The 27,033-nt window shown below is 37.8% G+C and overlaps 2 protein-coding genes and 2 pseudogenes across 3 annotated transcripts; all 4 read right to left on the bottom strand.

Moving 5' to 3' along the window:
• Window positions 1–394: 394 nt before the first annotated feature.
• LOC137740462 (pre-mRNA-processing-splicing factor 8A pseudogene) lies at window positions 395–959 on the bottom strand (annotated as a pseudogene).
• Window positions 960–3,670: 2,711 nt separating this feature from the next.
• LOC137740065 (fasciclin-like arabinogalactan protein 2) lies at window positions 3,671–5,328 on the bottom strand. Its single transcript, XM_068479858.2, has 2 exons — window positions 4,618–5,328; window positions 3,671–4,522 (listed from the first exon to the last, which is right to left on the bottom strand). Exons 1-2 carry the CDS (start codon window positions 5,311–5,313, stop codon window positions 3,872–3,874), a joined length of 1,347 nt encoding a protein of 448 aa, XP_068335959.2. The 5' UTR covers window positions 5,314–5,328; the 3' UTR covers window positions 3,671–3,871.
• A 6,530-nt stretch (window positions 5,329–11,858) lies between these two features.
• On the bottom strand, window positions 11,859–12,972 carry LOC137741069 (nuclear transcription factor Y subunit B-3 pseudogene; annotated as a pseudogene). Its single transcript, XR_015966193.1, has one exon. The product of XR_015966193.1 is annotated as a nuclear transcription factor Y subunit B-3 pseudogene (transcript).
• A 3,752-nt stretch (window positions 12,973–16,724) lies between these two features.
• Window positions 16,725–17,923, bottom strand: LOC148694157 (uncharacterized). The gene has a single exon (XM_088699646.1). The coding sequence runs from the start codon at window positions 17,921–17,923 to the stop codon at window positions 17,264–17,266; it is 660 nt and encodes a 219-aa protein (XP_088555772.1). The 3' UTR covers window positions 16,725–17,263.
• Window positions 17,924–27,033: the final 9,110 nt, after the last annotated feature.

The raw sequence follows: 27,033 nt of genomic DNA, 5'->3' as shown, positions 1-27,033 counted from the left end.
GAGGGAAAGATCAACAATTAGGTAAAACAGAAAAGAAAATCAACTTCCTTCAAATACATGTTACCGTTACATAATCAACGAAACAAATATATAAAAGTGCTGTGAAATTATAGTAATACCAAGTTACCAACCATAAACAGCCTTATAACGCCTGAATCATGAAGCAAAAATCATGTCACCGTGAAAAGCTATGAAGCGTGTTGCTACTTTATTATATGTAAAGACGTTTAGAGAAATTATATCTTACTCATGTTGAATATGTAAGGAAGACTAACAAACGTTAAGAACAAAAGTCATATATTTAATTGAGGTACTTCGATATCCAGTAAAATACTTACTTCTACATGCAGTGATTAGGACAAAAGAACGGAGAAGGATTTACTCGAAGTGATCGTCACGACCTCCCTCTACTGTGGCACCTAGCTTCCTCCATGTTGCAGAACTCAAGGAAATGGATCGGGCAGTGGTCCTGGTGATAGTACTCCCTCAGCATCCCAAGCTTCATGTCATACTTCATGCTTGCTGTATGCCTCACCCCCATGAAGTTGTTGTTCCACGGGCCATTATCAGGAATCTTGAAGAATCCAAGAAACCAGTCGCTGAGAATCATCTGAGCTTTCCCAGAATGGGTTGGAAAGGTATCCTTGTGGATTAACTTTGCTTCCGCTGTCTCCTGTATTAGCACTACGTCCCCACTCATAACCCGCCCGAGTAAGCTTACATGCAGCCAATAAGCAAGAACCTGGAGTGAAGCTGCAGGTTAAAATGATGCACTTCTCCCCATTCCCTTGCTTGGTGTTCTCCAGCCATGCGACATCCTGGAAAGAAAGCTGAGGAAGCTCATTTGGCTGCGTGTGCATCCATCCCAAAGGCTCTAAATCATTGAGGAAATCATTCTCAGAGAGAGCTGATGGCAGATGAACTTGCTGGCGAGTCCCCCACTGTGGTGGCATGACCATGCGTCGAATTATTGTCGGGTGGGCTTACACCGTGCAAGTAACCAGGAATTTAACGTCGTCATGCCTCTAGTGTGTCCGCCAGAAAGGATTTTTCTCCAAGACCTGGTACTGCTTAAATTATGTGCGAACTCTCCACCCTTTGTCGTAAGCTAAAGTGTGCCGGTCCTTCTGGAACAAAGTACTTATGCGCGGTATTGATATTCCCATATCCCATGACTCTTCCAAATCTTCAAGGGTTAGACGCCGATTTTGTGCCTGACCTTCCAGCCTAATTTCATTGCATATTCTGCCAAACACGTCGAGAACCTATAATTTCACTCTCCCATGGTTGTATGTAACGGGAAATATTTGGAATCAGCTGGTCCCCTTCATGACTCATTCCACTCCTAGAGTGTGTCACACCCAAATCTGTCTGTTGACTGTATCCGTGGTCACTTTGTGGGATCAATATGTGACCCATAGATAACACGCCAAGCCCTCCAATTTCTTTTGGAGTGTAAAACATGACTAGTGGAAACCTGCTAGGCATCTTAGAATTCAATCCAATCTTAATAAGAGTCTGAATTTATTTTCGCATTTAACCAGCAAATCAAGCAGCCCTTGTGTATGCACAGTCGTTTCACAGAAGTACGTCATAAGACCGATAAGGGCCTTTTCCATTTGTTGACAATTTTTGTGAATATTGTGGACCTTGGGGACATAAGGATCTGCCTTTGTCTGCTTATTCTCAAACACGATTCTCAAACACCTTCATGTGTTCATCATCAACTCGTAAGAAAGCAACTGCGGTCCTCTCCTTTGTCTGCTTATTCTGCAAATCTTTTGTGCTGCTAAATGCTTCTCGACTCATTTACCTAGGGAAGTATCCTAACTTCAAAACGACACATGCTGAACAGCAAATTTGGATTATCCTTGCTGTATCTCCCACTCTAAAGCTGTGATGCTTTGAGAGAGACTGTTCTTCATATCGAAGAAGACGCTTCTCCCAAGATTGGCATCATGCTTCATGAGCCTCATATTAGCATCTCTTGGCCAGCACTTCTAATTATTAAATCCGACCATATTTTCATTATTGGGATCCTGATGCTCAGTCAGATATCGCTGGATAAGGTCTCGAGCTTCCACGTGAGTGAAGCTGAACAACATATGCACCCTGTCCATGTACCGAGAGTAGAACCTGATGCCGAGTCTCAACCTTCGTGTCCAATAGGTGGTGAACTCATTTGACCTCTGTTGTCTAGAAAAAATTGGTAGTTTCAGCTCAATCAAGTTCTGTAGTCTGGAAAAATTTGGTAGCTTTAAGCGACCGAAACATGTGAGTCTTCTTTTGAGCCTTGGTTTCTGATGCAGCTCATTCAACGGAAAACACTTAAACAATTTCTGATATCTCACACGAACTTTAACTGGATATGACGCAGGGCCATGCTCCTTTCACCATTCTGATAGCTGACAGCAACGACACTTCGTCCCCGAACGTGATTGCGCCGGTCACATGGTATAAAACCTTGACTTTCCGGCTCTGCTCCCACGGCATCGGCATATTCTCGAGCAGCTTGTAAACGGCGTGAGGAATGAACTTGAGCGCCCCCAAATACACCCACGTTTTTCATCTCTTTTATCCAGCTTTTTTTTTTCTTCCAAAATTTTCCTTAATCTTTTTTCACAGCAGCTGAAACAACTTTACCTTCCTTTTCATCTAACTATCGTAGACAATCTTCACTCTCAGCTTCATAGCATGTGGGTACACAAAAAACGTGGAAACACTCACAGTAAAGTTCAACCAAGAATTGAACTCTAGTCTAATACCAAAGTGAAAATATTTTTTTTTTTTTGATAAATTTAAAATTCTCTTGCAATTTCACAATTGTCAAATACAACTTCAATCTAGAAGGAGGTATTTACATTCTCAAATACAACTTTAATCCACAAGGAGGTATTTATAAGATTACAAAGGAGCACTAATAGGAAGTAAATTAAACCAAACCTTTGTTCACAAGACCAGTAAATCTAGACCAAATTAAATCCCTAATTAGATCGAATCAAATCTCTAAAATACTTTCTTTTATATTTTTCAACACGCAGTTGATTATAAAGTAGCTACAAAATTGCGTAACCTTCAAACACTTCAGAGATTTTTAGAGACAATAAATGTATAACCAATTTCGTCCTGCTTAAGGACTTCTAAACACTCCAGAATTGCACAAGCACTTTTTTTTAGCAAGGAAACATCCGCGTTGTTTATGACCAACTGTGTGCTACAAGCGGACCATCAAACACTTCAAAACTCTACAAGTACTTATTTTTAAAAAGAAAACACTCACACAAGGAAGCCAACTCTTTAGAGTCTCCCATTTGGGTGTCCGAAACTGCTACGCTCCAACCAACCATGGAGCCCTAGAACAATTTTCAAGTTGTCTGTGAAGATTGGTCTGCACCATCATTAGCAAAACATAGCGGTATGCCTAGTATGGCTTGCAACCCCCCTGTTCAATTTCCTACAAGGCTTCAGGTTTATAAATAACCAAGTTAAACAGGAAAATCAGTAACCCACACTTACTACTCATAATTAATTCTCTCTATTCAAATTCTCTCAAACTACTATTTTGACTTAGATATCGGAGATCCCTTGACTGACAACCTCTTTATTATTTTGCAGTAGCGGTTTCGTCAATCTAACTTTGTACGAAATTTGCGTTCACAATACCCATACATAATCTTTAATACGAGAGTTTCTTCATTATGTAAATCATTATACACCTTAATTACACTTCACAACAATATTCTTTTTGTGTTTAAATGGTATAACATGCAAAATAATTGTAATAACACAATACATCTTTACAACATATTATTCACCAGATTAAATTAAAGAAATAAAAATCAATCACAAAATAATACCCTTCTCAAACCAATCACAAAAGCAAAACCCCGAGGCAAAAACTCAAAACAACCGCGACCAATCTCCCACCGTCCAATCCCGCAACTCCATTCTTCTCACTATCAGCCGTCTGATCCTCCGAATCATCCGACGGCGCCTCATCCGAATCATCCACCTCCTTCGGTGCGGGAGCCACCGTCGCCTTAAACAGTTCCGTTGGCTGCAATACCTTGTTCACCTTATAAACCACCAACGGCTCCTGATCGATCACCGTCCCCGTGATCTTCGCCGTCACAACCTCCGTCTCCAAATTGACAACCTCGCCGTCACTCTGAACCGTGAAATCGAACTTCTTCGCCTTGTCTGTGGCCAGCGTGTTGACGAGGCCGTTGTTGGATTTGAGATCCTGGAGGGACTGGTAGACCGGGACACCGTGGTAGAGCAGCAGCGACAGCTTCTGGGACGCCGTTAGGTTTTTGTACTTGGGGAGGAAGGCGTTGACGACGGAGTCAGTCGGGCAGAACACCGTCAGGCCACCGTCGATGTTTGTCTCGAAGGTGGAGTCGGCTCCGGAAGCTTTGAGCAAGTCGGCGAAGGCTTTGCAGCCTTGCTTTGAGATGATGGCCGTTAGATTCAGCTGGCTTGGCCCGGCAGTTGGCGCCTCGGCTTCAGCGGAAGTTAGTACCTGAAAAAGGTAGTCGTTTCATGTTATATGTCGGTGGAGTAACATGGCAACGTCCACTAGCTGTACCTGTCCAGTGGACAAAATTAAACGTATACCTGACTGATTTGCAAGACAGAGATGTTGTACGGCATCTCCAGCACAGACTTGACATAGAAGGAGTTGAGTTTGCCATCATTGTCTTCAGCTCCAAACCCGACTTTACCACCCTTGAGGTTGGTGATGTTCACGTACCCCGAGGTCCCGGCCGCCACCCCGGTGGCCTGGAACATGCTGCTAGCCAAGGCGGTGCCGTGGGTGATCTGGTGGAGTTTCTTGGAGCCAAAGTAATCCACGAGAACATGGAGGGAGAGCACATTTTTTATGGTGTAAATCGAGAGTCCTTTGGAAATGAGGGATGACATGGCGGCATTGTCGAGGGCGAGGACGGTGATGGTCTGGCGGCGGTTGATCTCAGTGGCGAGGTGGGTAAGGCTGAGGTAGTGGTTGAAGGTGGAGAGGGAGGGGTGCTTGTCGAGTATGCGCGTAATGTTGTGCGCTTGGGACGTCGAGGATAGGAGGAAGAGGAAAAGGGCAGAGAGGGCTAGGGTGGCGGTGATGGCTGATGGTTTCTGCATGGTGGAATGTAGAGGGGATGAATGGAAGGAAGTGGGTGTGTGGTTATAAGCGATGAGGGATGAGTGATGGGCAAGCGGTGTAGTAGCTAGTGCTCTACAGTGGTGTTTGATGTGGTGTATACGGTCCCTCAAAATGTTGCCAGCTTGGTTTCGGTAGGGAGGGATGGATGAGGGCATATAATGTATTAGTGGGCCCTTGGGATGATAATTGCATTTATATAATTGTGAGTTTATGAGATTATACCTTACCTTTACGTATAGAATGCACATTATATATGGTAACATCAGTCACTCACGCTCACATGTATAACAATGATTCATTTTACAAAGAAACTTACAATGGAAATGTAATTTTGGTGGTATGTTTAGTTAATTACGTATTGTCATGCATTTTAACTTTCGCATACAATAGTGCATGACTGAGTTAAATACAATCATAGTTTCATCTTTGTTGTATGAAAGTTCTTCTCATCATGTCTTGCATATACGTGAACGACTAATGCTAGTACTCTTATAAAGAGACATGTGCGTAGCATTCTGGCCTAATAACATGATGTCAATTGAAAAAGTTAAAATAAACAGTATCGTGTTATTGGTTTAAGGTGTTGCAGTTGCAAACTGTAAGTGTAGGTAAGGGGTAATCACCTAGCCAGTCGTCACCAGAGTTAACAACAATGTTGCCTAGAGAGTCAGGGTCAAATCTCAAATGAATGTTTAAGTTCCTAATTAAGAAGAGCATTGGAATTTGAAGCTGTGATTGAACCGTAGTGATTAAAACATGAAAGCCATGGGTCAGGCACTTAGATTAATAAGAGAGAAATGATTGAATTAATTAGTTGATACATGATATTCCAAAGATCAAGCTGGTTAATAACATAGAATCATAGATTTGAATATAATTAAGGACTTTTGTTCTTCCTATGGGTCCCTAAATTTGAAAAATGGGATGTCAAAATATAATTATTTTGATATAATTTTGAATATAAAGTAGATAAAAAGTCAACATCATTGTCCTCATGCATACGGCCAAGCAAGTAATTATGCTAATCCAGGAGGTGATTAAACTATATAATAATCCTGATTAGCCAAAACAAACAAACAAAAAGGAATTAAATTAAGCTAACAACGTGTGTCGGCAGAAGTATACTCCAGAAAAGCCAGATTGGTTTGAAGAAAGAAACTTGTGAGAGGTTGGACTGATCTCCTTAACAAAAATAAAAATATACAAAATAAATAAACGTATAAAAAGATTCAATAATAGTATGATGGTTAGCATTTTATTTTCAAACATATTTTTTATGGTTGCATTGTCTTCTCTCTAACAGGTGAAATTAATTTTTCTTTTGTTGGCGTTTTCCATTTGTGTGTGAATATATTAACTTAATTTATCCTCGCACTATGAATATATTAATCAATTTTTTCAGCTGCAGATTGAAGGGAATGAACTTCTGGACAGAAAAAGAAAAAAGGAAATTAAAGTAGGTGATTATTGGCTTGTTTAGTGGGTGTAGGTATATATTGTAGAACCTTGTTGAAGTTGAGTGATGTATGGGGGCACACCATAGGATACTTGATAATTTATTTTTTTTAAATACAAGGATATTAGTAATTAAAAGGATTTTGTTGCTGATGAGTTGGCCAATTGAGTCTCTCGCATCTGTTGGATACGATCTATTTTGAGCAGGCTCAATCTTTTTAAAGCAAATATTATTGTCTAATATTTCTAGAATTTCTCAACCTCACCACATTATCTTGAAATTTCTCTTTTGTTGGGTTATTAGCCTTTTGTTTGACAAAAAAAAAAAGAAAAGAAAAAAAAAAAGGCTCGATGTTTTAAACTTTATTAGAAGAAAAGGCCACAGGAAAAGAAAAAGCAACAAAGGTTTTCATAAAACTCGTCAAAATTTCATAATCTTGCTAAATTGTTATGAATGGGCTACACAGTGATCTAGGGCTCCTTCGATGACGCAATTGTTGTTTGGTAAAGTTACTAATGTTAAGACTGGAGTTCTTAAATTAGATAATATTCGAATAATCGTGTATTCTAAGTTTTAATTTGAACGGTAAAACTTTTTATAGTTAGTTTGGACTTGGTCTTTATTCAATTTTAGCCACCAAACGAGTGTTGAAGATAACAACAATATATGCTCATTAAGTTTTGGCTACGGAGCCCAATCAACCTTGCTTCCCAGATATGCCAAGATGCCACCAACTATAATTGAGTTACAGCATATATACCTTTATACTACAAAGTTATTTCTCTACTTATTCTTCTTCTTGTTTTGATTGTTTGGGTTGAGAATTTCATGTCTTTATGACATACCGAGGAATTTTAGGCTAGAGTATAGTCATAGACTCATACATGCAAAACAGAAAGATTGACCAAAATAAAAGAAAGATTATATAAAGGGATATCAATTCAGATTCTCTCCGAGTCTTTGACGGATTAGAGAGTTTGGGCCTTTCAAGAGAGCGAGAAAGAGATTCAGGTTGTTGAAGATCTTGATTTTGTGTAAGGTCGGTCAGTGGAATGAACTAATAAGGATGACATGATTTAAATTGAGTGGTCTAGATTCTCTGATCAGTCGGCTCCAGACACAGACATCCAAAAAAAATCTAAATTCAAGGGATATAAACTGAGTAGATAAGTAGATACAATGCATATATCGGAGACATATTCACAAATAACTACTCTTTGTTGTAAATGTTTTGTTTATGTCCTTGTATGTGACCATGCAATTAATACATTTCAAATCCATCTATATAATGGGTTCCTTAGATTTAGACATTTATAACTCTTAAATTCTTGACAAAAACTCACATGTATGATGACTTCTAAATAAGACCTAAATTTTGAATATCATGTCATGTTGAATAAAAGGCGTCCATGATTTTGAGTTTATTTAGAAAATCATGCCACCATATCTCTCATACGTTTTAATTTTATGTGAACTCCCCCAATTCAAAACCTAATTAGATCAACTATATACGGACATATATTCTACATTATGTATACTAATAATACCATAAAAAGAAGTAGGTAAATTAATTTTGTTAAAAATTAAAAAAACAGATACATTAACTACTTTGTAAAAATTCAAAGATAGGTACATTATTTTCATATAAAATAAATAGTAGATAAGTTATTTTCATACATACAGTAGGTAAACTACTTTTATAAAATTAAACAATAGATATTGTTGAAATTAAACACTAAATTAGGTATATTCAAATTGAAATATATTGTTGAAATTAAAAATATTTCCAAATCAATTCCTATATCTAGAACCAGATTTCATGGCTACAATACCTTGCCAAATTCAATGCACATGATCAATTAAATCGTAATTACAAGACCTTTTCGTATTGGCTTAGATGAGGGTATATTAGGAATCCAAAAAATATAAAACTGACACACACACTTAATATGGTAAGTTGCTTAGTTGGATTCTAATTATTGGGTTTTATTCAAATAAATATGATACGACGGGTTATAGGCTAAAAAAAAAAAAGAAGAGTTTGGACGGGGAAAGTTAAATTTTCAGATAATGGGTACATCCTCAATCTTTTGGTATTTGCAAATCCTCGTCCAAACATATGGCTACAAAACAAGCAGTGGATCAATTAACTGTGGAAAAATTGTAGGAGCAACCTAACACAAGGAGTTTACCAAGTCAGAATATTCTGTCTCAGTTCTTGGAGGATTCGAGGCCATGAGCTGGAGGGACTTTATCAGACCAGGCAATGGGGATGAGAAGGTGTTTCTGAATTCATCTGGAAAGATTACAACCAATACCAAATTCGCGATTAACAAATTAGGAATCCAAAAATTGGAAGTTTTCAACATGTAAAGATACTGCACTACGTAAACTGATGAAAGCAAAAACAGATACTTACGTACCTTACAGTTGCAAACGATGAGGGTTACATTTTCGGAGCAATATTTCCATGGCCCGTTGAAGGCGTTGAGTAAATTGTCTTCGTCCCAAAATTCGTTCAGTGAGATGGTGGTCTCCCTTAAACTTGGAGCTTTCAGAGAAATTTTGGACTTTAAATAACCAGAGAAATCAAAAGAAACTAGATTTGGAGCAGTGATTGTGGCTTTCAAACTATCATGACTCCCATATATATATAATCGTTTTAGGTGCTGAGCATGAACAACAATATGCTTCAAGTTGCAGGAATCATACAACATTATACTCTCAAGGAGCGAAAAGCTCGATGAAATAAACATAAAGATTCAAGATTCGGAGCATCCCAAACTACAATAACCCGAGCATTGCAATGCTTAACTTCCAAGAACTTGAGACTAAAACTCACAAGATTAATGTTATCGTCTTTTTCAAAATAGGAGGAAGTTAAAGACAAATACTCAATGGAAGGGCACTCCTGAATTAAGAAAAATAGAGCATCACTTTCGAAGCGCACGGCTTTGAGGCTCGTAGTTTTCAAAGAGGGAAGAAGGCTTATATATATGCATAGTCTCCTCATTACTTGTGTGCATGTTCTTTATTCTCATGTACCTCAAACTGAGAGTAGTTAAAGATTTTGCATCAAGAAAACTCATTCGAGATAAGCAGTAGTAGTTTTGCATCGAGTCCCAATCGCTCTGAAATAATCTACCTAGAGTTATGTTTAACTATTTGATGTTTCTCTCAAACGAGCAACTCAACAACTTATCTACGATCTTGGCGTCCTCTTTGTACAAGTACCCTGTCATGTGAACCCTAAGTTTATCTAATGTATCTTTCCTTTGCTCATCCTTCTCAAAGAGTTCCAGGCATTTCTTCAAGATGTTGATGAACTTTCTGTGTTGATCATGATCAAGATTTTCGTCATCACGACCCTCATCGAAATCTAATATGGAGCCTGAACACCACACGCGGTCCCATTGCTTAAAAAGAAAGGAACTTTAATGAAAAGCTCCGATACTATTCACTTTAATGAAAAACCACATTTTTATATTAAAAAGTCAATCTTAATACTATTCACTTTACCCTTTATTTTCTTTTTATCGTTAAAACTCAAAGTTTTCAAACTCTTTTCGTTAGTGTTCCTTAGAAAGAAAGCTTATCCGGACAGCAGCTTTAGCGGGAAGGACTTGGATGATGTTTTGGATGACAAGGTGAGGCAAGTGAAACCCTAATGGCTTGCGGATTTTTTCTCTCTTTTGCGAATTAATATCCTTTTTCAACCAAATAAAAAAAGGAATTAACATCCTTTAGCTAAAAGTGCATTTAGAGCTTCTGCCTTGTTTGGCTTCTGCATAAACATGGGAAACAATTTTGCTTTTTCTGATTCGGTCTTTCCTTCCTCTCTTGCTGATGAGACGTCACGCAGGGATTGGTGGCGGTTTGACGTTCAATCGTTATTTTATTGTTTTTTTTTTTTTGGTGTGAAAAGAGGGCAAAAATATAAAAAACCGGAGAAGGAAGGATTCCTTCCACCAAATTCATTCAATCAATCAATCCGGGTTCCTGAAATTTGATCTAACAACTACAAACACGTGACACCTTTAAAAATTATAATAACTTTAGCCGTTAGATCAAATTTCAAGGACCCGTATTAGGTGATTTGGTGGATTTGGAAGGAATCCGGGGATCCCTTTCCAAAAAACCGATCAAACTCCACAAAAGAAGAGTGGGGATCCTCATCATACGTTATGCAGTAAAAAATCATTGTAAATTTTTTTATTTAAAATTGAATATAAACAATACATGATGAAAATTAGTCGTACAATGTATAATGAACGAATGAGGTTGGAGTATCCCTGAGATCCCTACAAAAAGGATACGGCGATGATCCTCTCTCACAAAAGAAATCCATCAAAATCCTCAAATGAAATCCAAATTCTACAAATCTTAACAAAATCTACCTCTTAAAGAAAATTTAAAATCCTTCCAAATCCCAACTTAACTACGCCATCTTGAAAGCCCAATGCATCGGACTGTAGCATTTAAAAACCAATATTGTTATCTTTCTTTACACTTTTATTTATTTTTATACTTTGATTCTCCTCTAGTTCAATTAATTTAACAAAAATAAAAAAAAATAAAAAAAATCAGATGCATGGAAATCACTACCCAAAGAAAGAATATGTTACAAACATGACATTTCTGTTTGAACTGTGAGATGAAAAAAAAAATGTTAATGATATCACTAAGCTTGGCAACCTCACCCACTTACAAGTAAATTGACCATGTGTTTCATCAATCACCACTAGTTAGCATGATGGACGGAACAAATGACTTGGAAGCACTACTATAGCTGAATTGCATAATATTCACATTTTAAAGAAAGTTGAGGTTTTACTATAAAATCAAGTAACAATGCTAGGAGTAACTCAATTTATTTATAAACTATGCAGTGTCCCTCCTCCCATCAACGTGAGATTCATTCTCAACATACTACACATGAGTTTTGGTGAAGGTATCCGTCAGGAAAGACAATTGTGCAAGTAAGTGGCAGACACTGTCTTTGTACAGCCACGAAATACTCAATTGTGGAAACAAGTACATATATAGGATGTTTCTTCATTTGGTACACAGAGTGCCCAGGATTTGGGTCATTGTTCAAAGTAGCCTTTCCTCTACGGAACAAAATACAAAGCCATTTCCATGCAAACAAATCCCATGAAATGGATTTTAATTATAAAACAGATTTGACTTTAGAACCAACCAAATATCCAACAACTAAATTGTGGTTTAATGAAAACAGTGAAATTAAAGAAGCTCAGTTCAGTTCATGATACAATATTACAATTACAAACACACACCTTTTCTTCTCTCTCTTTCTCTGAATTAGCTTTAGGTAAATACATTGTACTTAGCTCTATACTCTTCCTTTTCCACAGTTACATTTACATGCACATAAGACGAGGACTTAGATGGAACAAGTTCATAGACATTAATAGTTTGGAACGTCATGGTGTTGATAAAACTGTTACATGAAAATCTCCCTCCATGTACATTCTACATAATAAAACACAAAAAAAGTTGACCATCTAAATTAAGATTAACACTAATTAGGAACTATCATCAGCATCCTGATTAATTAACTCCACCAAGAAAAGCACCTGCATTTGACATGAGAATAGTCACCTCACAACTGAAGCTCCACCGTTACCACCACCACTTGAACCACCACTCTTCCTACCCCCTCCACCTCCCATAGCCATATGGTTCTGCTGATACCCTCCACCAGAACCCCTCACGTGTCCCTGATGATGGTTATGATGACCCATCATCACCATTCCACCATAACCCTCATTATACCCACCAACACTTACCCCAGAGCTGATACCGCCGCCTCCGCCACCACCAGACGCCGCACCGCCGCCTCCGCTACTACTATCTTTCTCTCTGCCACCGCCGCCACCGCCCATAGTGCTCTTCTCGCCCTCCATCTCCCGATACTTTTGCAAATAAATCTTGAGCGGCTCCACGTACTCCTCGAACCCCAACGTCGTCATCGCCCATAGCAAATCGTCGCCGTTGATCGTCTTCCTCTTCTCCCTCTGGCACTTGTCTGAGGCCTCTCCTGTGACGAAGCTGATGAACTCCGACACGCACTCCTGCACCGTCTCCTTCGCGTCCTTTGATATCTTCGCGTTCGCCGGCAGCGCCTTCTTCATGATCCGGCTCACGTTCGCGATCGGAAGGAAGCGGTCCTGCTCACGCGCCGACAGCTCTCCGCTCTGAGCATGGCTTCTGTCGTTGGGACCTCCGGAGTCGTTGTCCGAATCGGCCATTCCGGGAGTTTCGGAGGGCTTCTTCGTCGGGGCGAGGCGCGCGAGAGAGAGAGAGAGAGAGAGAGAGAGAGAGTGAGAGTGAGAGACAGACAGACAGACGCTGGTGTCCGTTCGATCTGGCGGTGTAATAACACATCCGCCGCGACACGTGGATATTTTTATACCGTTTGTTTCTTGATAAGTTGTGGGTTAGGTGGGGGGTTTTGGGTTGTTGGATTAGGGCGTGGGACTGTGATCTGGACGGATGTGAAATTGACACGTAAGCCGCTGTTTGTTTGGAGATTCTTCAGCCGGGCGCTGCGGCTTTAGCTCCAGGCTGTAGCCGAGTCGAACAATTTTTTTATTTTTTTTATTTTGGTCAAAAAGATAGAAATTTATTAAAACCGAGTAACAAAATTTACATCAGTTGCCAGAATGTTAAATAAAAAATTCTGGCCAATCTCATACCAAAGGAGTTTGCCACCATGCTTGGTACCAAACAAAATCACCTCATGAAAAGCAAAGTTACCATCCCGCGGAACAAACCCCAACTTTACAAAGTCAAAATCCATAGCTAAAGAGTCCATATCAAACAACGCCCCTTCTAATATTGCATCCCCTTCCATTTGTCTATTATCCATACAAATCAACGATTGTGAGTCGAACTAATTGAAAAGTGAGTAATATTTATAGCGTTGAATCTACCTGATCGAAGACGTAGTCTTGCCTTAGCCGTTAGTGAAAGTCGTGGCTAATGTGTAGATGTCATCTTTGCCAACAAAATATATGGACAATTTATTTTATTTTTTTTTAACAAAACGATGTTATCTACACTAAAGAATAATATATAAATTAGTAATATATGTGGTTCAAATTTGTAATATATGAACTAGTAATAATGTGGTTCAAATTTGTATTTAGCGGGATTCAAACCTAAAACTTCTTATTTACATGTGAAGATGATACAATTATCGTAATATTAAGTGTCGATATATTATTTATTTTTATGCACGAAAAATTCTTATTTTCAATGGTTTCTCAACTAAGTTATGATTGAATACGTGCTTATATTTTATCCAATCCGATTTAACATCTAATCGAGTTGTACTTGTTAAAATGGTCTCATATCTTCTTTTAACCAGTTGGTTTTTCAGTACGATCAAATATCGTCATCTTTTGAGCTCGACTGTGGCACCAAAATCAACACATTCTTATAATAAAATGTTCAAAGCATTAGAGTATGTGAGGAATTTGTGACTGATAAAAAGATTATACGATCTAAAATCTAATACAAGCTTTTAATTAACAAATTAAGAATAATTTTTTAAACAGTAGCGAATTAAAAGGCAAAGTTTTTACCCATACAGAAAGAGTCAAACAGCAGAATTTGTCTGGCACACGAAGGAACATAGCCAAATCAAATAAAATCAGAGGCTTGCTGATTAATTCCCAAGAATAGCAATAGCATCAGCATAACATTTACTATATGATCAAAGGAAAAATTTAGAAATATTATTTGCGGATAGGATAAAGAGGTCTAAGGCTCCAAAGCTTCTGATCTAAGTCTAGCAGGAGATGGGAAGGAATCAATTTGGATAAGGTGCTATATCGGCATCCATGCCTCTTCTTCACTATGTGCCAAAGTAAAAACAAATGACCATAGAATATACTTGAAACACGATTAAAACTAAGGTGAAAAGAGGTTATACTTGGATACTTGATATGAGAAGAGATAAATAGAAAGAAATATACATTTTGATGCACGTAATTATTCGAGAAGTTGAGGTTTTATCATAAAATTAATTGACAATACGAAGATTAGCTTAACTAATTATAAGCACATGCAAGATTCATCCTCCCATTAATGTGAGATTCATTCTCAACAAGCCCCTTTACGCGCGGCAAATTTTCAAGTCTAGCACGTGAACAACACCAATCGGATGATGTAGAGCACATGTAGCCGCTGCGCTTCACACATTAGACAGCCTATTCTGATACGATGAAGAAGTTGAGCTTTCACCATAAAACTAATTGGTAATATGGAGAGTAGCCCAACTACTTATAAGCATATGCAAGATCCTTTTTCCATCACAATATCTCTCGAAAATAACTGTAAACGAGAAATTCCTGCAACAAATCAAACAAGAACACGTGTACAAAATAATATTTTTGTATTAATATAAATGTAGGGTTAGAATCTCTGTTACAACTTTGATAATCTGATTCGATCTCTGGGTTTGTAGGATGTATGTGTAGGATTATTGATTCAAGCATTGCGATGACTTGATCTCAAACAAATGGATGCCACAAGGGTTTGGCTTGTGACATGGAAAAACTGGCACGTATAGTGATGCTTGATGGTTCTTCACCGGTGTGACAAAGAACACATAGAGCTTTCAGAGTCTTCTGAGTGTTTGGAATTTGGAAGTTTGGGAGTTCGAGCGTCTGGGTGTTTGGATGAATTTCTGACCTTTTCTTTGTCTTGGAGCATCGTATTTATAGGCTTTCCAAGTCTTGATTAATTAACCTTGATTGTGGACTTGATTAATTGACGAAATAACCAAGACTTGATTTGTGGCTTGGTTCGTGATTTGACTCCATCAATTAATATTTTATTTAATCAAATAAATCAATCTTCCCCAATTTGGTATTTTCATTTGATTTAAATTATTTTTTTTAATTTGAATTAAAATCAATTAATTCATTTCCGTCAAATGTTGACATGTGTCTATTTTGATAACTTGTCCAATTTTGATGAGTTATGTGCCATGTATAATTTGTGAAACACATGGTGTATGTCACGTAAGCCTTGACATGTCACATCCCAAACCCAGCTCTGCCGTAGCACAATATTGTCCGCTTTGGGCCCCGGCCACGCCCTCATGGTTTTATTTTTGAGAATTCACACGAGAACTTTCCAGTGGGTCACCTATCTTGAGAATGCTCTCAGCCGAACTCACTAGCTTCGAGTATCCTAGAATGCTCTCGCATGAACTCACTTAACTTCGGAGTTCTGATACAACCCGAAGCCAATGAGTTCCCAAAAGGTCTCGTACTATATGGAGGTGGGTATGTACATATAAGGCATATCACCTTTCTCCGTTGGTCAATGTGGGATGTTACAATCCACCCCCCTTAGGGACCCGACGTCCTTGTCGACACACTCGCACCACACAGCAAAGTGGCTCTGATACCATTCTGTCACATCCCTGACTCTGCCGTAGCACGATATTGTCTGCTTTGGGTCCCGGCCACGCCCTCACGGTTTTATTTCTAGGAACTCACACGAGAACTTTCTAGTGGGTCACCCATCCTGGGAATGCTCTCTCCTGAACTCGCTTAACTTCGGAATTCCGATGGAACCCAAAGTCAGTTAGTTCCCAAAATGCCCCGTGCAATGACATGTACATATAAGGTACATCACCCCTTCTCCGTTGATCAATGTGGAATGTTACATGACATGTTGAAACTTAATGTGTTAATGAATGTTTATTTCACCGATATTTCGATGTCCGTAATAACGACTTCAACTCGTGGCAACTAAGAACTAGACCTTGACAAATAGACTTGTGTTCTGAAGATCTGATCCAGTTTAGTCTGAAGATCTGATCAAGTTCATAATACTTAGTTTGAAGATCTGATCCAGTTTATAATTGATAATTGTTGATGCAGTAATTGCATAGATGCTAATAGTCAACTCAATATCTAGTTAACGTATATATATTGATTTAACAAAAGGATGTTAATCTTCATCCTGAAAATATTGTCCTCCAGAATCCACCAAAGCAATAAAAGGAGATCTAAAATGGTGACCAGTGATGCCATAGAGGGTCAGAGACAACAAAAAGAAGCCGAGAAGAAAAGGAAAAGCAAGTGGAATTCCAGCAAAATAAAATGTTTTTAACCTTCAATTAAACTTTTAATACTTTAACTAGTGTGCATTAGGAGAAAAGAAAAGGGCCATAGTACAAGTGCTTTGATGGGAATCCAAAGCTTGTCAAAAAGCAGAAGCAGCCTACTGTGCACAACAATATAAGACTAATTAGCCAATTGCACATAAGCAGAACGCTAATTTTAAGCTTTATCTTCAGGATTTGGATTGTCTGTCCTCCTCCATCTCATCCCTTTCTCATTCTTTCTTATTTAAACGGTCACGGTTAAGCCATGTTAACATTTTATATTGACTTTTTTTTATAGAAATAATAAAACAAAAAGTAATAGAAATATAAAATGTTGACGTAACTTAACCGTGATTGTTCAAGTAGGAGGAAATGAGATGGGGGAGGGCAGACAATACAGGTCCTTATCTTCAACCAAATCCATGGAGGATCAAAAACATAAAAATGGCTATAAAATTAATTTAAAAAAAAAAAAAAAAAAAAAAAAAAAGGGCAACTCTCAAGCTTCTATCTCAAACCTTGAACACTTGATGGATCCCATGGATAAGTCGATTTCGAACAAATTTTCTTCCTCATTCATCTCATTGATCTCAGCCAAGAGCTCCAATAGAGTATGCTGCTTAAAAATGGACTGGTGTGACAAACCTGGCATTTTCTGCTGCAGGTTAAACACTGAGTCATGCTCCTGGTGATCGACATAGTATCCGCCCGGGAGGGCTATTTCGATGAGGCTATCCTCGTCGGAAATTGAGCCGTCTGAGAAATCGGGGCTCCGAGCCACATTTTCTCCAAACGACCAGTCTACTAATTCAGAATCATCACTGGTTGATAGGTGATCAACGCATTCACTTTCTGATATCAAATCTGGTGAGCTCAGTGGTGCTTCTTGAGCATCCTTCTCTTGTGGGGAAGCACTTTGATGTTTTGATACTTCTTCCAAGCAAGGAATGAACATTTTTTCTTCAGCTAACTTATTCTCAACCCGATGAAGTGGTTTTTTCTTGGAATATGTGAAAACAACAGTCGAGAAAATCAGCACCATAGATGTTAGGAAGATGGAGAGGAATCCAAACCCCATTAATCCAACCAATACAAGGAATGGAGCAAGAACAAGCAACAATGGCGGTGGGAATCTGAAGAACCACAAAGGCGTAGGCATTTGATCTTCAAGTAGGTTTTTCAACTCTATGAATTACTCAAGCCTGAGCAAGTAAATATTGGAAGGAAAAATTAGGGTAAGTGGAGAGAAAACTTTCCCTTTTGTTGGATTTGAATATTGTACAGTAAATATAAGTTGGTAGAAATGTGTACAGAAGAATACTAAAGGGTAAATTGTGGGAACAAAACTATATATTGCAGAAAGCTGGTAGTCTGCTGTTTTCAACTCCAGTATAAGCGAAAAAAATAGTAGGTAAAAATCAAAATGAAAAAGCCACAGGAGTTAGCCCAATAGCAAAAGTGGGTAGAGTGCTAAGTAGAAATTAATAGGCTAGAGATCTAGAGTTCGAAATCCTCTTTAGTAATAATAAAAAATAATCAAAATAGGGCAAAAATATGAAAGGCTCAAAGTTTTGGGCTTTCCTTACTCAAGTATTTTCAACAAAACCCTAAAAAGGGAAAGTGTTGAATGGGCATTTGAAGCAGAAACTGCAGATGATGTAAATAGTTGTATGAAAAAGGTATGAACAGGAAGGAAGTATATATGGAACTAATTAAGCTGTTATCTGTGCTTTGAGATTTGAGGAAAGAGGAGGCAGCAAGTAAATTAATTCAACTAGTTTGCAAAGAGGAAGCAAGTAGGTAAGGAGAACTCAAATATATTATGTATTTTGTTATTATAAAAATGGAGAAGTTGTAGTTCTGAAGGGTTGTTCTCTCATCACAGACCCAGAACACAGTTCCCAAGAGTCCCCATTAAACCTAAAAAACTGGGTTTAAGCGTTTTCTAAGTATTAATTACCATACTTATTTTCTATTGCACATCACATAATCTATAAATTTTATCTAAAAAATTAATTTATCTAATATTATTCTCTTATTAATAATTAAATTAGTGAACCAAGATTGATTAGTATATATTTCTCTCTTCATCAACTCCAAGATTAATGGATAGTGGAAGTACTGTACCTGACTTTGATCAAAGATAATGCTCATTTTCTCCTCTAAACCAGCCACACAAACAAAGCATTCGCAGAAATTTGTTTTTCTTGATGATGACCAGCTGCTTTGTTCAAACTAAGCTCACTCAAAACACCCACTTTTTGCAGATCGCTTTCACACTTTTCTGGGACTTCATCAACAGATACCATTTTCTTTTGCAGCAATTTATAGGAAGAGTAGCTACCACTCAAATCATGCCTTGGGGCAGTAACATGAATCAAGCCTGTACATTGAACATGCAAAATCCCAAAAGAGTAGCTGACATGCAAAATTTCACAAAATCAGTGGCTGCTGGTCTAACGCTAGTGCCCTTCAGTGGCCTTCATGAACAACAGTCATAGATTCGAGTCTGTGGCTACAGGGCCAGTTGCGCAAGGACTTATTTCATCCGTGCCAGCTCAACCAAAGTCATTTGAATTAAGCAGGCAAGGGGCTAATTAAAGCAAAAAGACATGGTCATCACTTAGTCTTAAAATGAAAAAGAGAAGAAAGAAAATGTGGTAGATAATTCCTAGTTGATAAATGGACTGAAAACATTAAAAGCGATATCTTCTGCAATATGATCCACCTCTATTAGACATGTATGATCTCTAAATAGTTTTATTAAATTATTAAATTAATACAAACATGAATTTAGTCAAGTTGGCTAGAACAATATACGTTGCACCTGAATTTGAATCCATCTCCTATAATTTATTTAAGTTTAGTGTAACATTCGTTGTTTGTCAACTAAACTAGTAAAGTTGGAGACAAATAGTATATGTCCACTTTGTGTCCAATACGCATGGTTTGTCGTCCAATATGCATGGTTTGTTCCTTGGCTTCTGAAACCTATTGGTAGGAGGGCTGACATATATATGTGCATACATATGGATCGTACATTTACTCGTCAAAACGATTTGGAATTAAATGCCATTCAGGGAATCACCTGGCAATATATAGCTGTTTTGTGGTGATCTCTCCATCCCATGTTCAGTCCTATACTTAAGTTGCAAGAAAATTCTTGTAAAACATAAGTAAATATAGAAAAGAAACATATACGTACACTATTATCAAATTCATTAACACTGTTTCTAGTAGTAAAATCAAATCCTTATATACTCAATTTCTTGGTAGAGTAATGTTAGGGAGACTAAATTTAGGGACTAAAATTTGAAACTAAATGATGTGTCATCAATAGAAATGAGCATGTCTATCAATGCTTAAATAATAAATCAATCATCAATTTACATGTCATTTAATTTCTAAAATTTAGTCTCCCAATTTAGTCTGCCTAACATTACTCTTCTTGATAATTAACAAATAGAAAAATAATTATTAAACTTATAAATAATTAATAATTCATTTATCTTTGTTTTTGATAGATAAGTATCATAAGATAATGTTGACATTCTTGGTGTTGGTGATGCGTATAGCTTTATTAGTGTTAATAGTGATTCATACTTTAATTTTATGTTTATTGGGTGTTGTGGCACTAATGATGATTTTTCAAGTGTGATTTAACCATATGGGCCATCTATGTATCTCTACCAGCAATACATGCTTGCCCCACTTTCCCTATATGCCGGTGGGACGAAATGGCCGTAGTCGGCCATATCAAACTGAATCATCAGCCGTCTCAAACTGAATCATCGATTGACGCTTTTTTCTGGGTTAAATTCACTTTCATTGCTTAAATGTGCCTTTTGGTATGCCACAAGTGGTATTGGAAAGGGGAAAGCAAGCAAAGACCTCAACTGGAGGAGTGTAGATTCTTAACCATGTGAACCTAGCTAGTATGATTCCATGTGAACCTAGCTAGTATGATTCGTCATGCAACGCGTGTGAGAGTGTGAGGGATTTGTATGACAGACCTAGACTTTCATCCATGCCATGAAATCATGTCTTAGGGGTTGAATTTTACATATACGCAAGCTTTGCGGTTTTTATATAACCATACATATATATACCCTTGAGAAAAATGCTACCACTGTAAGGTTAATTAATCTATTAATTCAAGAAGTGATTTCCACACGCCTATTTTCTTCTCATGCACATTTTTATTTTATTTAATGTATTGAGTATAAAAGAGAATCACGAGACATAAATAAATAACGGAGTGATGAAGAAGAAAAATAGTATGCAATTTAAAAGCAAAAACCTCCAGCATACATTTTAAGAATTACAACTTAGGTTTCCCTTGATGAGAAGCATTATTCGTTTTAAGAATTACAGCCCCTTGTTTCATTAATTAGTTTTTTTATGAACATTCGCATTAAGCAAACCATGCATATATTTCGTTGTGGACCACTTGAATTCATCTGTCTCCCCCATTTTCCTTGAACCTCCAACATCAACGTGAAGATTAAAACGAAAGTCAATATTGTGCAAACAGTCAACAAATAAACTAAGGGCAACGAAGATGGTGCCACTTGTCGCCCATTTGCACGTTGGTAGCTGTACAATAAAGCAGTAGTTTCACATGTATGAAAACCCTTATTCCTAACTACAAGACATTGAGAACAACCTTGATATTGTTAATAACTTGTTTCAAATAAAAATGTGTTTGGGGGTTTGAGAAGTTTTTGTCTTGACCGCACTGGTGTTGGAGATCTGTGTAACTTGAAGAATGTTTGAGCTGTGAGCCTGTGAGCGTGGAGGGGACCATATCTAGGTCTCCATGAATGTTTCATCGTAATTCTATAAAAAATTTCGGATAATACAATCTTGCTTTGAATCCAGAGCTACACCTACAACTCTAGTGCTAGCTTAATTATACATATATATGTTAACATCTATAGTTTTTGCTTCTAAATTAAAAGTCAAAAGTGGATCCGAATGCTAGCACATGAACTGCTGATTAAGAGAAGTAAAACAAGAAAGATTACGACGTACAATATTTGCTGAAGTTCCTGAGTGAGGAAGAACTTTTCCGTTAGGTATTTGCAAAATCAAAGTTTGTTTGTACTGTATATAATTGGCCCTGAAACTGTTGAACACCAGTTACCTGAAAAGAACCATGAACCTACTAAAGCATCCCCACTACTTATGCATCTCTGCCAAAGCACACAAACGAACCCCATGCAAGTGGAGTCATGACGCGTGGCAACCACTTATTGGATATATATGCCCATATAACTAATAGGAGAATTTCCTTCAACTTGGAGATCAGTCATCACGACGCAACAAGTGACAACACTACATTAAGCCTAGTCAAATCACACGGTTAGCTCAACAAAGTTCCTCCAATTTCACATTTATAAGGGATAACCTCTATTCTCTTTCGAATGTAATCGTTGATGTCCATCAATATATTTTCACTAACTATACCACACCGTTCGTTAATCCAATTTCGTGCATCAACAAAAGTAGTTCATCACAAAACTTCCGAGTTCTAGAGTCTCCACAATCTTCGATTGAGGAGCGTTGCAATTCACTGGGCCTTGTTCTAGAGTCGCCAAAAGTATCATTTTCACGTAGCATCTCCACCTACTGACCAAATCACACCTGCATGTGTCATCTTCATCACATTGTTCCTTAATTCAACTTCCGTGCATCAACATTCATTACAATAACCAATTCAATTTATTCTATGATTAAACGCAAATATTCAAAATGAAATTGTTGACCTTGTTAATAAGTTTTGATTATCCGTATGTGAAACAGCCATGTATGTTCATACATATACCTCTCTCTCTCTATCGAAGCGAAAACGTTGTGGTGTTGACCAGAAACTCCATTTCTATGTATGAAATCCTTCTGTAAAATTTTAAAATGCTAGTCACATGATCAGTTTTTCAAAAAATGATGGATTGGATATGATCATTTTCATTTCATTTTCGTCTACATATTACTCTTAGTTAGCTTTTCCATGTATCCAATTGACATGTAAAGCGACTTCACGGCCAACTAACATTCATGTTCACACAATTTTTCAAGGTTGGTTTGCGGTTGATTTTGTAACTGATCTATTTGAATTTTCATTTTCATTCTTGCACATCCATGTGGCAATGAAATGGAACAAATAACTATTTGTGATACATTTATGTGAATGATGAAAATTTGAGAATCCATCTCTCACGTAGAGTGGACGAATTATTGTTGACGCATTGTGAGACTTACACACCTCAACAATTAGAATTAATCTTTATGCGTGTTGATTTAGAACTATAAATTGCATGGACGGCTAAGATCTGCCCACACACACGCTTAGTGTGAAAACTCTTGTATTTGCAATTTGTTGATATCATTTTATGGCCCAAGAAAAAGAGGTTGATATCAATTTAAGTGACAAGCAATTTGTGACGCAAACTCATATGGTATATTTTTATATAGTCCATATAGATACTGATCCCAGGCATCAGATTCTCTTCCTGTGTCACATCTCTCGCCTTATGTGATGCCCACTTCCTCCAATCTCCCCTCTTTCATGTGTCTTTGGCTTATTAAAAAAGCATTGGGGGTTACTCCAATCATGCTCAACTACCACCTTAGCTATAATATAGTGGGCGTATAATTCGATTATTTGATTGGTAGGTTATAGACAAGTGACATGGAGAGAGATCTAAACTCTTAGAACCATTGTAGCTAGGAAGAGCCTTTTGTGCAATAGGGTGGAGTGTTCAATAATTTGCTAATAAAAAGCAACCTTAGTATGCCATATTTTTCAAAAATTTCATGTGACTGATTTGATTTCTTACCAACACAAGTGCCGGATGTACCAAACTTTGAGTGAATCTCGATACAGTGTTGTGTTTTTATGTGATTTATGGTCACATCTAAATTGGTCCAACAATTGACATCAAACACGCACTTAAACAATTGACGCTAAGTAATTTTTTATTATGATTTGTTTAACCCTATACTTGATTCAATGCATGGGACATAAAAACCACCAGCCAAACGTGGATTGGTAAAGCCAATGGGAAAGTAAGCAGGTGAAAAGTTAATCACCAAATTAACCAAATAATAATGTTAATGGGGGGTTCCAAGTGGTCTCAACTATACAAGACAAGGGAGTTAAAACTCGAAGATAATTTTTTATTTTGCTGTGGTTGGGAGGTACAGAAAGGTTTACACTTGGCTTTAATTTGTTAAGTAAAGATTTTCTGTTTGATTATGTTTAGTTCTTTCTTGTGAATTTTAATTATGTTTTCTTAAAATGTAAGGTCAAAATGCTTTCAAAAGGTACATACAAATATTGGAAAACTCAAGTTGCTAATAGCATTTTAAAAACTTTTGTATAGTGAAAAACATGGATGGAGAAAGAGTGCATGACGTCTTTTGATAGGCCTCAGTAGGGATTCTAAACAAATAGCATCATGCCTCAGTAAGGTTCCTAGGTATAAATCTATATACATAAATACATACATACATATATATATACATACATACATACATATATATATATATGTCAACAAAGGTCGACAGATGCCAGCTGGAATTTTGGCAACACCTGGCAAGTGTTAGCAAAATACGGTAGATTTCGACATAAATCTAGTGTACTGTCCTCAGTAGACCTGGCATTTTCAACCCGACCCAACCCGTTAAAATCAGTATTCAGGTGAGTGATAAACAGGTCGGGTGATTAACGGGTCAACCCGTTGATCACTCGTTAAATAACGGGTCATTTTGGGTGAACCCGCAAAACCCATTAACCACCCGTTAACCTGTTAGCGTCAGTCACTGGAAACACTCCCTGGTGCTTCTCCTGCAGCTGTATCTACGACATTCAGTATGGAGACCAGTCATTCTCTGTCGAATTTTTCGGGAAGGAACTGCTGAGCTTAACGCCGACGGATATTTTTGACGGGTTTTTGTTCAGGTGCGACCAAAACAATCAGGGACTCTTCGGGGGTGCCGCCGGTTTGCTCAGTCTCGGCAGGGATAAAATCTCCCTCATCGAGTAATCTGCCTTAAAATACAACCGGTTCTTCTCCTACTGTCTCCCCTCCAAATCCAATGGCACTGGATACCTCGGCTTCGGCAAAGGTGGCAGATCTTCCAACGCCATGAAATTGGTACCCCTCGCAGACATCTCCTGTAATAACCGAAAATTTTAAATATATGAATTGAAATATTCAAAATTATGAATATTTGAAAAGAATCAAGAATTTATATTAATTCACATGAGTTTAGTTTTAAATTAAACTAGTTATGAAGTTTGGAATTTGGAATTTGGGAATTAATTATTTAAAATCCATAGACCTTTTGAGGTCACAATTTATATTTTTGAATAGAGCTCGATCTCACGAACACATAGGCGTAAACCGTTCGTGAAACGGAGTTATAACTAAGAAGTTATTAATATTTAAAGTCGATGATAAATTGGTAATTTTATATTTCTTTAGAAGACCCCAGAAAATCTGGAGCCATGTGACATGCCACGTGTGTGGCTGGGATGAAAAGAAAAAAAAATAAAATGGATGGTTGGGATTGAAAGAATAGAAGAGAAAGGAGAAAAGGAAGGGAGGAATAAGGGGAGATGACCAATAGGGGAAGAGAAGGAGGAGGGAAAAGGAGAGAACTGAGAAACGAAGGATTGGGACCCGGCCCTTGGTGACCCGACCCGATCGACTCCCTTAGCATTTTCCAACAGGTTTTCATCCATTTTTCTGGTGAATTGCCTCAAACCACCACTTAGAAACCCTTCCATAACCTTCCCCCTTCCTATTACACCTCAAAAATAATGAAATTTGGTCTTGAATTTGGAAAGAACACACCCGTGGATGCCGATCCTTCTTGCTCAAAATCCACCAAATCTGAAATGATTTGGTTCAATAACCAGCACCATGAGACTACCCTGGAGGTCTAGAACAAAGCCCAAACCATGGTAGAGGCGGCGGAGCACCGGAGGTGACAATTTGAGACTACCCATTTATAGGGTTTCCGGCGGGTTTAAGGCAAATTGGAGCCTTTCCAGGCCAAATTAAACTTGGCCACGGATATAAAATTTGCTCTACTCTTTGAGATCTTCGTTTCTGAAATTTTTGAGAATTTCATATTTATAATATATTTGATGTGAATCAATTGTTTGGACTTAATTTATGTAGTGTTAGTCACTTTAAAATGTGAAGATTATGAAATAGAATTTAGAATGTGAATTACGAATGGCTTGATCCTTGTTTAGGGTACGTAGGCAATCTAACGAGACGTTAGATGCAACCATAAAAATAAGTGAGATTAAATACTTCGAGAATAAATAATTAGAATGAGATTTGATTTTTTAAGGAAGGTGGTGACAAAGTGTGAAAAGAAAAAGTGCATTTGATATAGAAATTGTAATTATGGACCATGGATGGAACCAAGGCCTATAAATAAAGAAACACATCAGGTGATAGCTAATTAATCGAGGTAAATCTTTTGTTGAACGATTGTGCTAAGAGAAGGAAGTTTGATCAATAACTTGAGTTTTATCCTTGTGCTTTGATAATCAAATGTTGGTTATAAATTTATTGTGAGGGTTTCATGAAATTAAAGTGTTTAATTGGAATTAATGGTAAGTTAACTAAACAAGAGTGTAGTTCGGACCTATCACTAATATTATTATTTCCCGAAATAAAGCAATATTTCAGGGCTGGGGCGTGACATCTCCCAATGCGTGAAATTTACAAGGCCTTCAGCAATGGCCTGGAGGATGGCAGGTGGCTCGAGCTCTTCGAACGTGTTGACGATGATTCCTTTGGACTTGGAAAGATATGAGAAAAAGGAGAGGAAGTCCCAATAAGCAAGGTCGTCTCAGTCGAGCACCGGTTCGATCATGTGTATAGCCTTCAGAGGAGATTTCTGTCCGGGGAATTCGAAAATGGTGTCGGTGAGGTCCTTTGAACTCTGGGTGGTTTGTTCATGGATCTTAGGGAAATACAAAAAAGCAGCCAAAGCTGCGGCCTAGAAGAGGTCAATGATGAAGGCGCGGACGACGGGTGAAACGAAAAAAGAAAAAATACAATTGTTAACGGGTGAAATGGATGATACGTTAGCTTAACGGATTGATTTTGAATGATCCGTTAAATTAATGAGTCGAGTTTCACTCGACCCGTTTACAGGTCTAGTCCTCTGTCATGGTTTTAGCAATTTTCTGGCCGAATCAAGGCTTCGAGTCCGAATTGTCCATGTAGCATGAGCACCCTT

This window comes from Pyrus communis, chromosome 9, assembly GCF_041283825.1.
Source record: "Pyrus communis isolate YQ-2024b chromosome 9, ASM4128382v1, whole genome shotgun sequence".
Taxonomy (NCBI): domain Eukaryota; kingdom Viridiplantae; phylum Streptophyta; class Magnoliopsida; order Rosales; family Rosaceae; genus Pyrus; species Pyrus communis.
The sequence above is the reverse complement of the archived record's forward strand: the minus strand, read 5'-3'. Positions and strand labels throughout refer to the sequence as shown.

Bases quoted from the DNA above. Each gene is read 5' to 3' on its own strand.
- LOC148694157 (XM_088699646.1), bottom strand. From the start codon at position 17,923: ATGCCTACGCCTTTGTGGTTCTTCAGATTCCCACCGCCATTGTTGCTT.
- LOC137740065 (XM_068479858.2), bottom strand. From the start codon at position 5,313: ATGCCCTCATCCATCCCTCCCTACCGAAACCAAGCTGGCAACATTTTG. The intron at 4,523-4,617 runs GTATACGTTTAA...TACCTTTTTCAG, and splicing joins CTGTCTTGCAAATCAGTCAG to GTACTAACTTCCGCTGAAGC.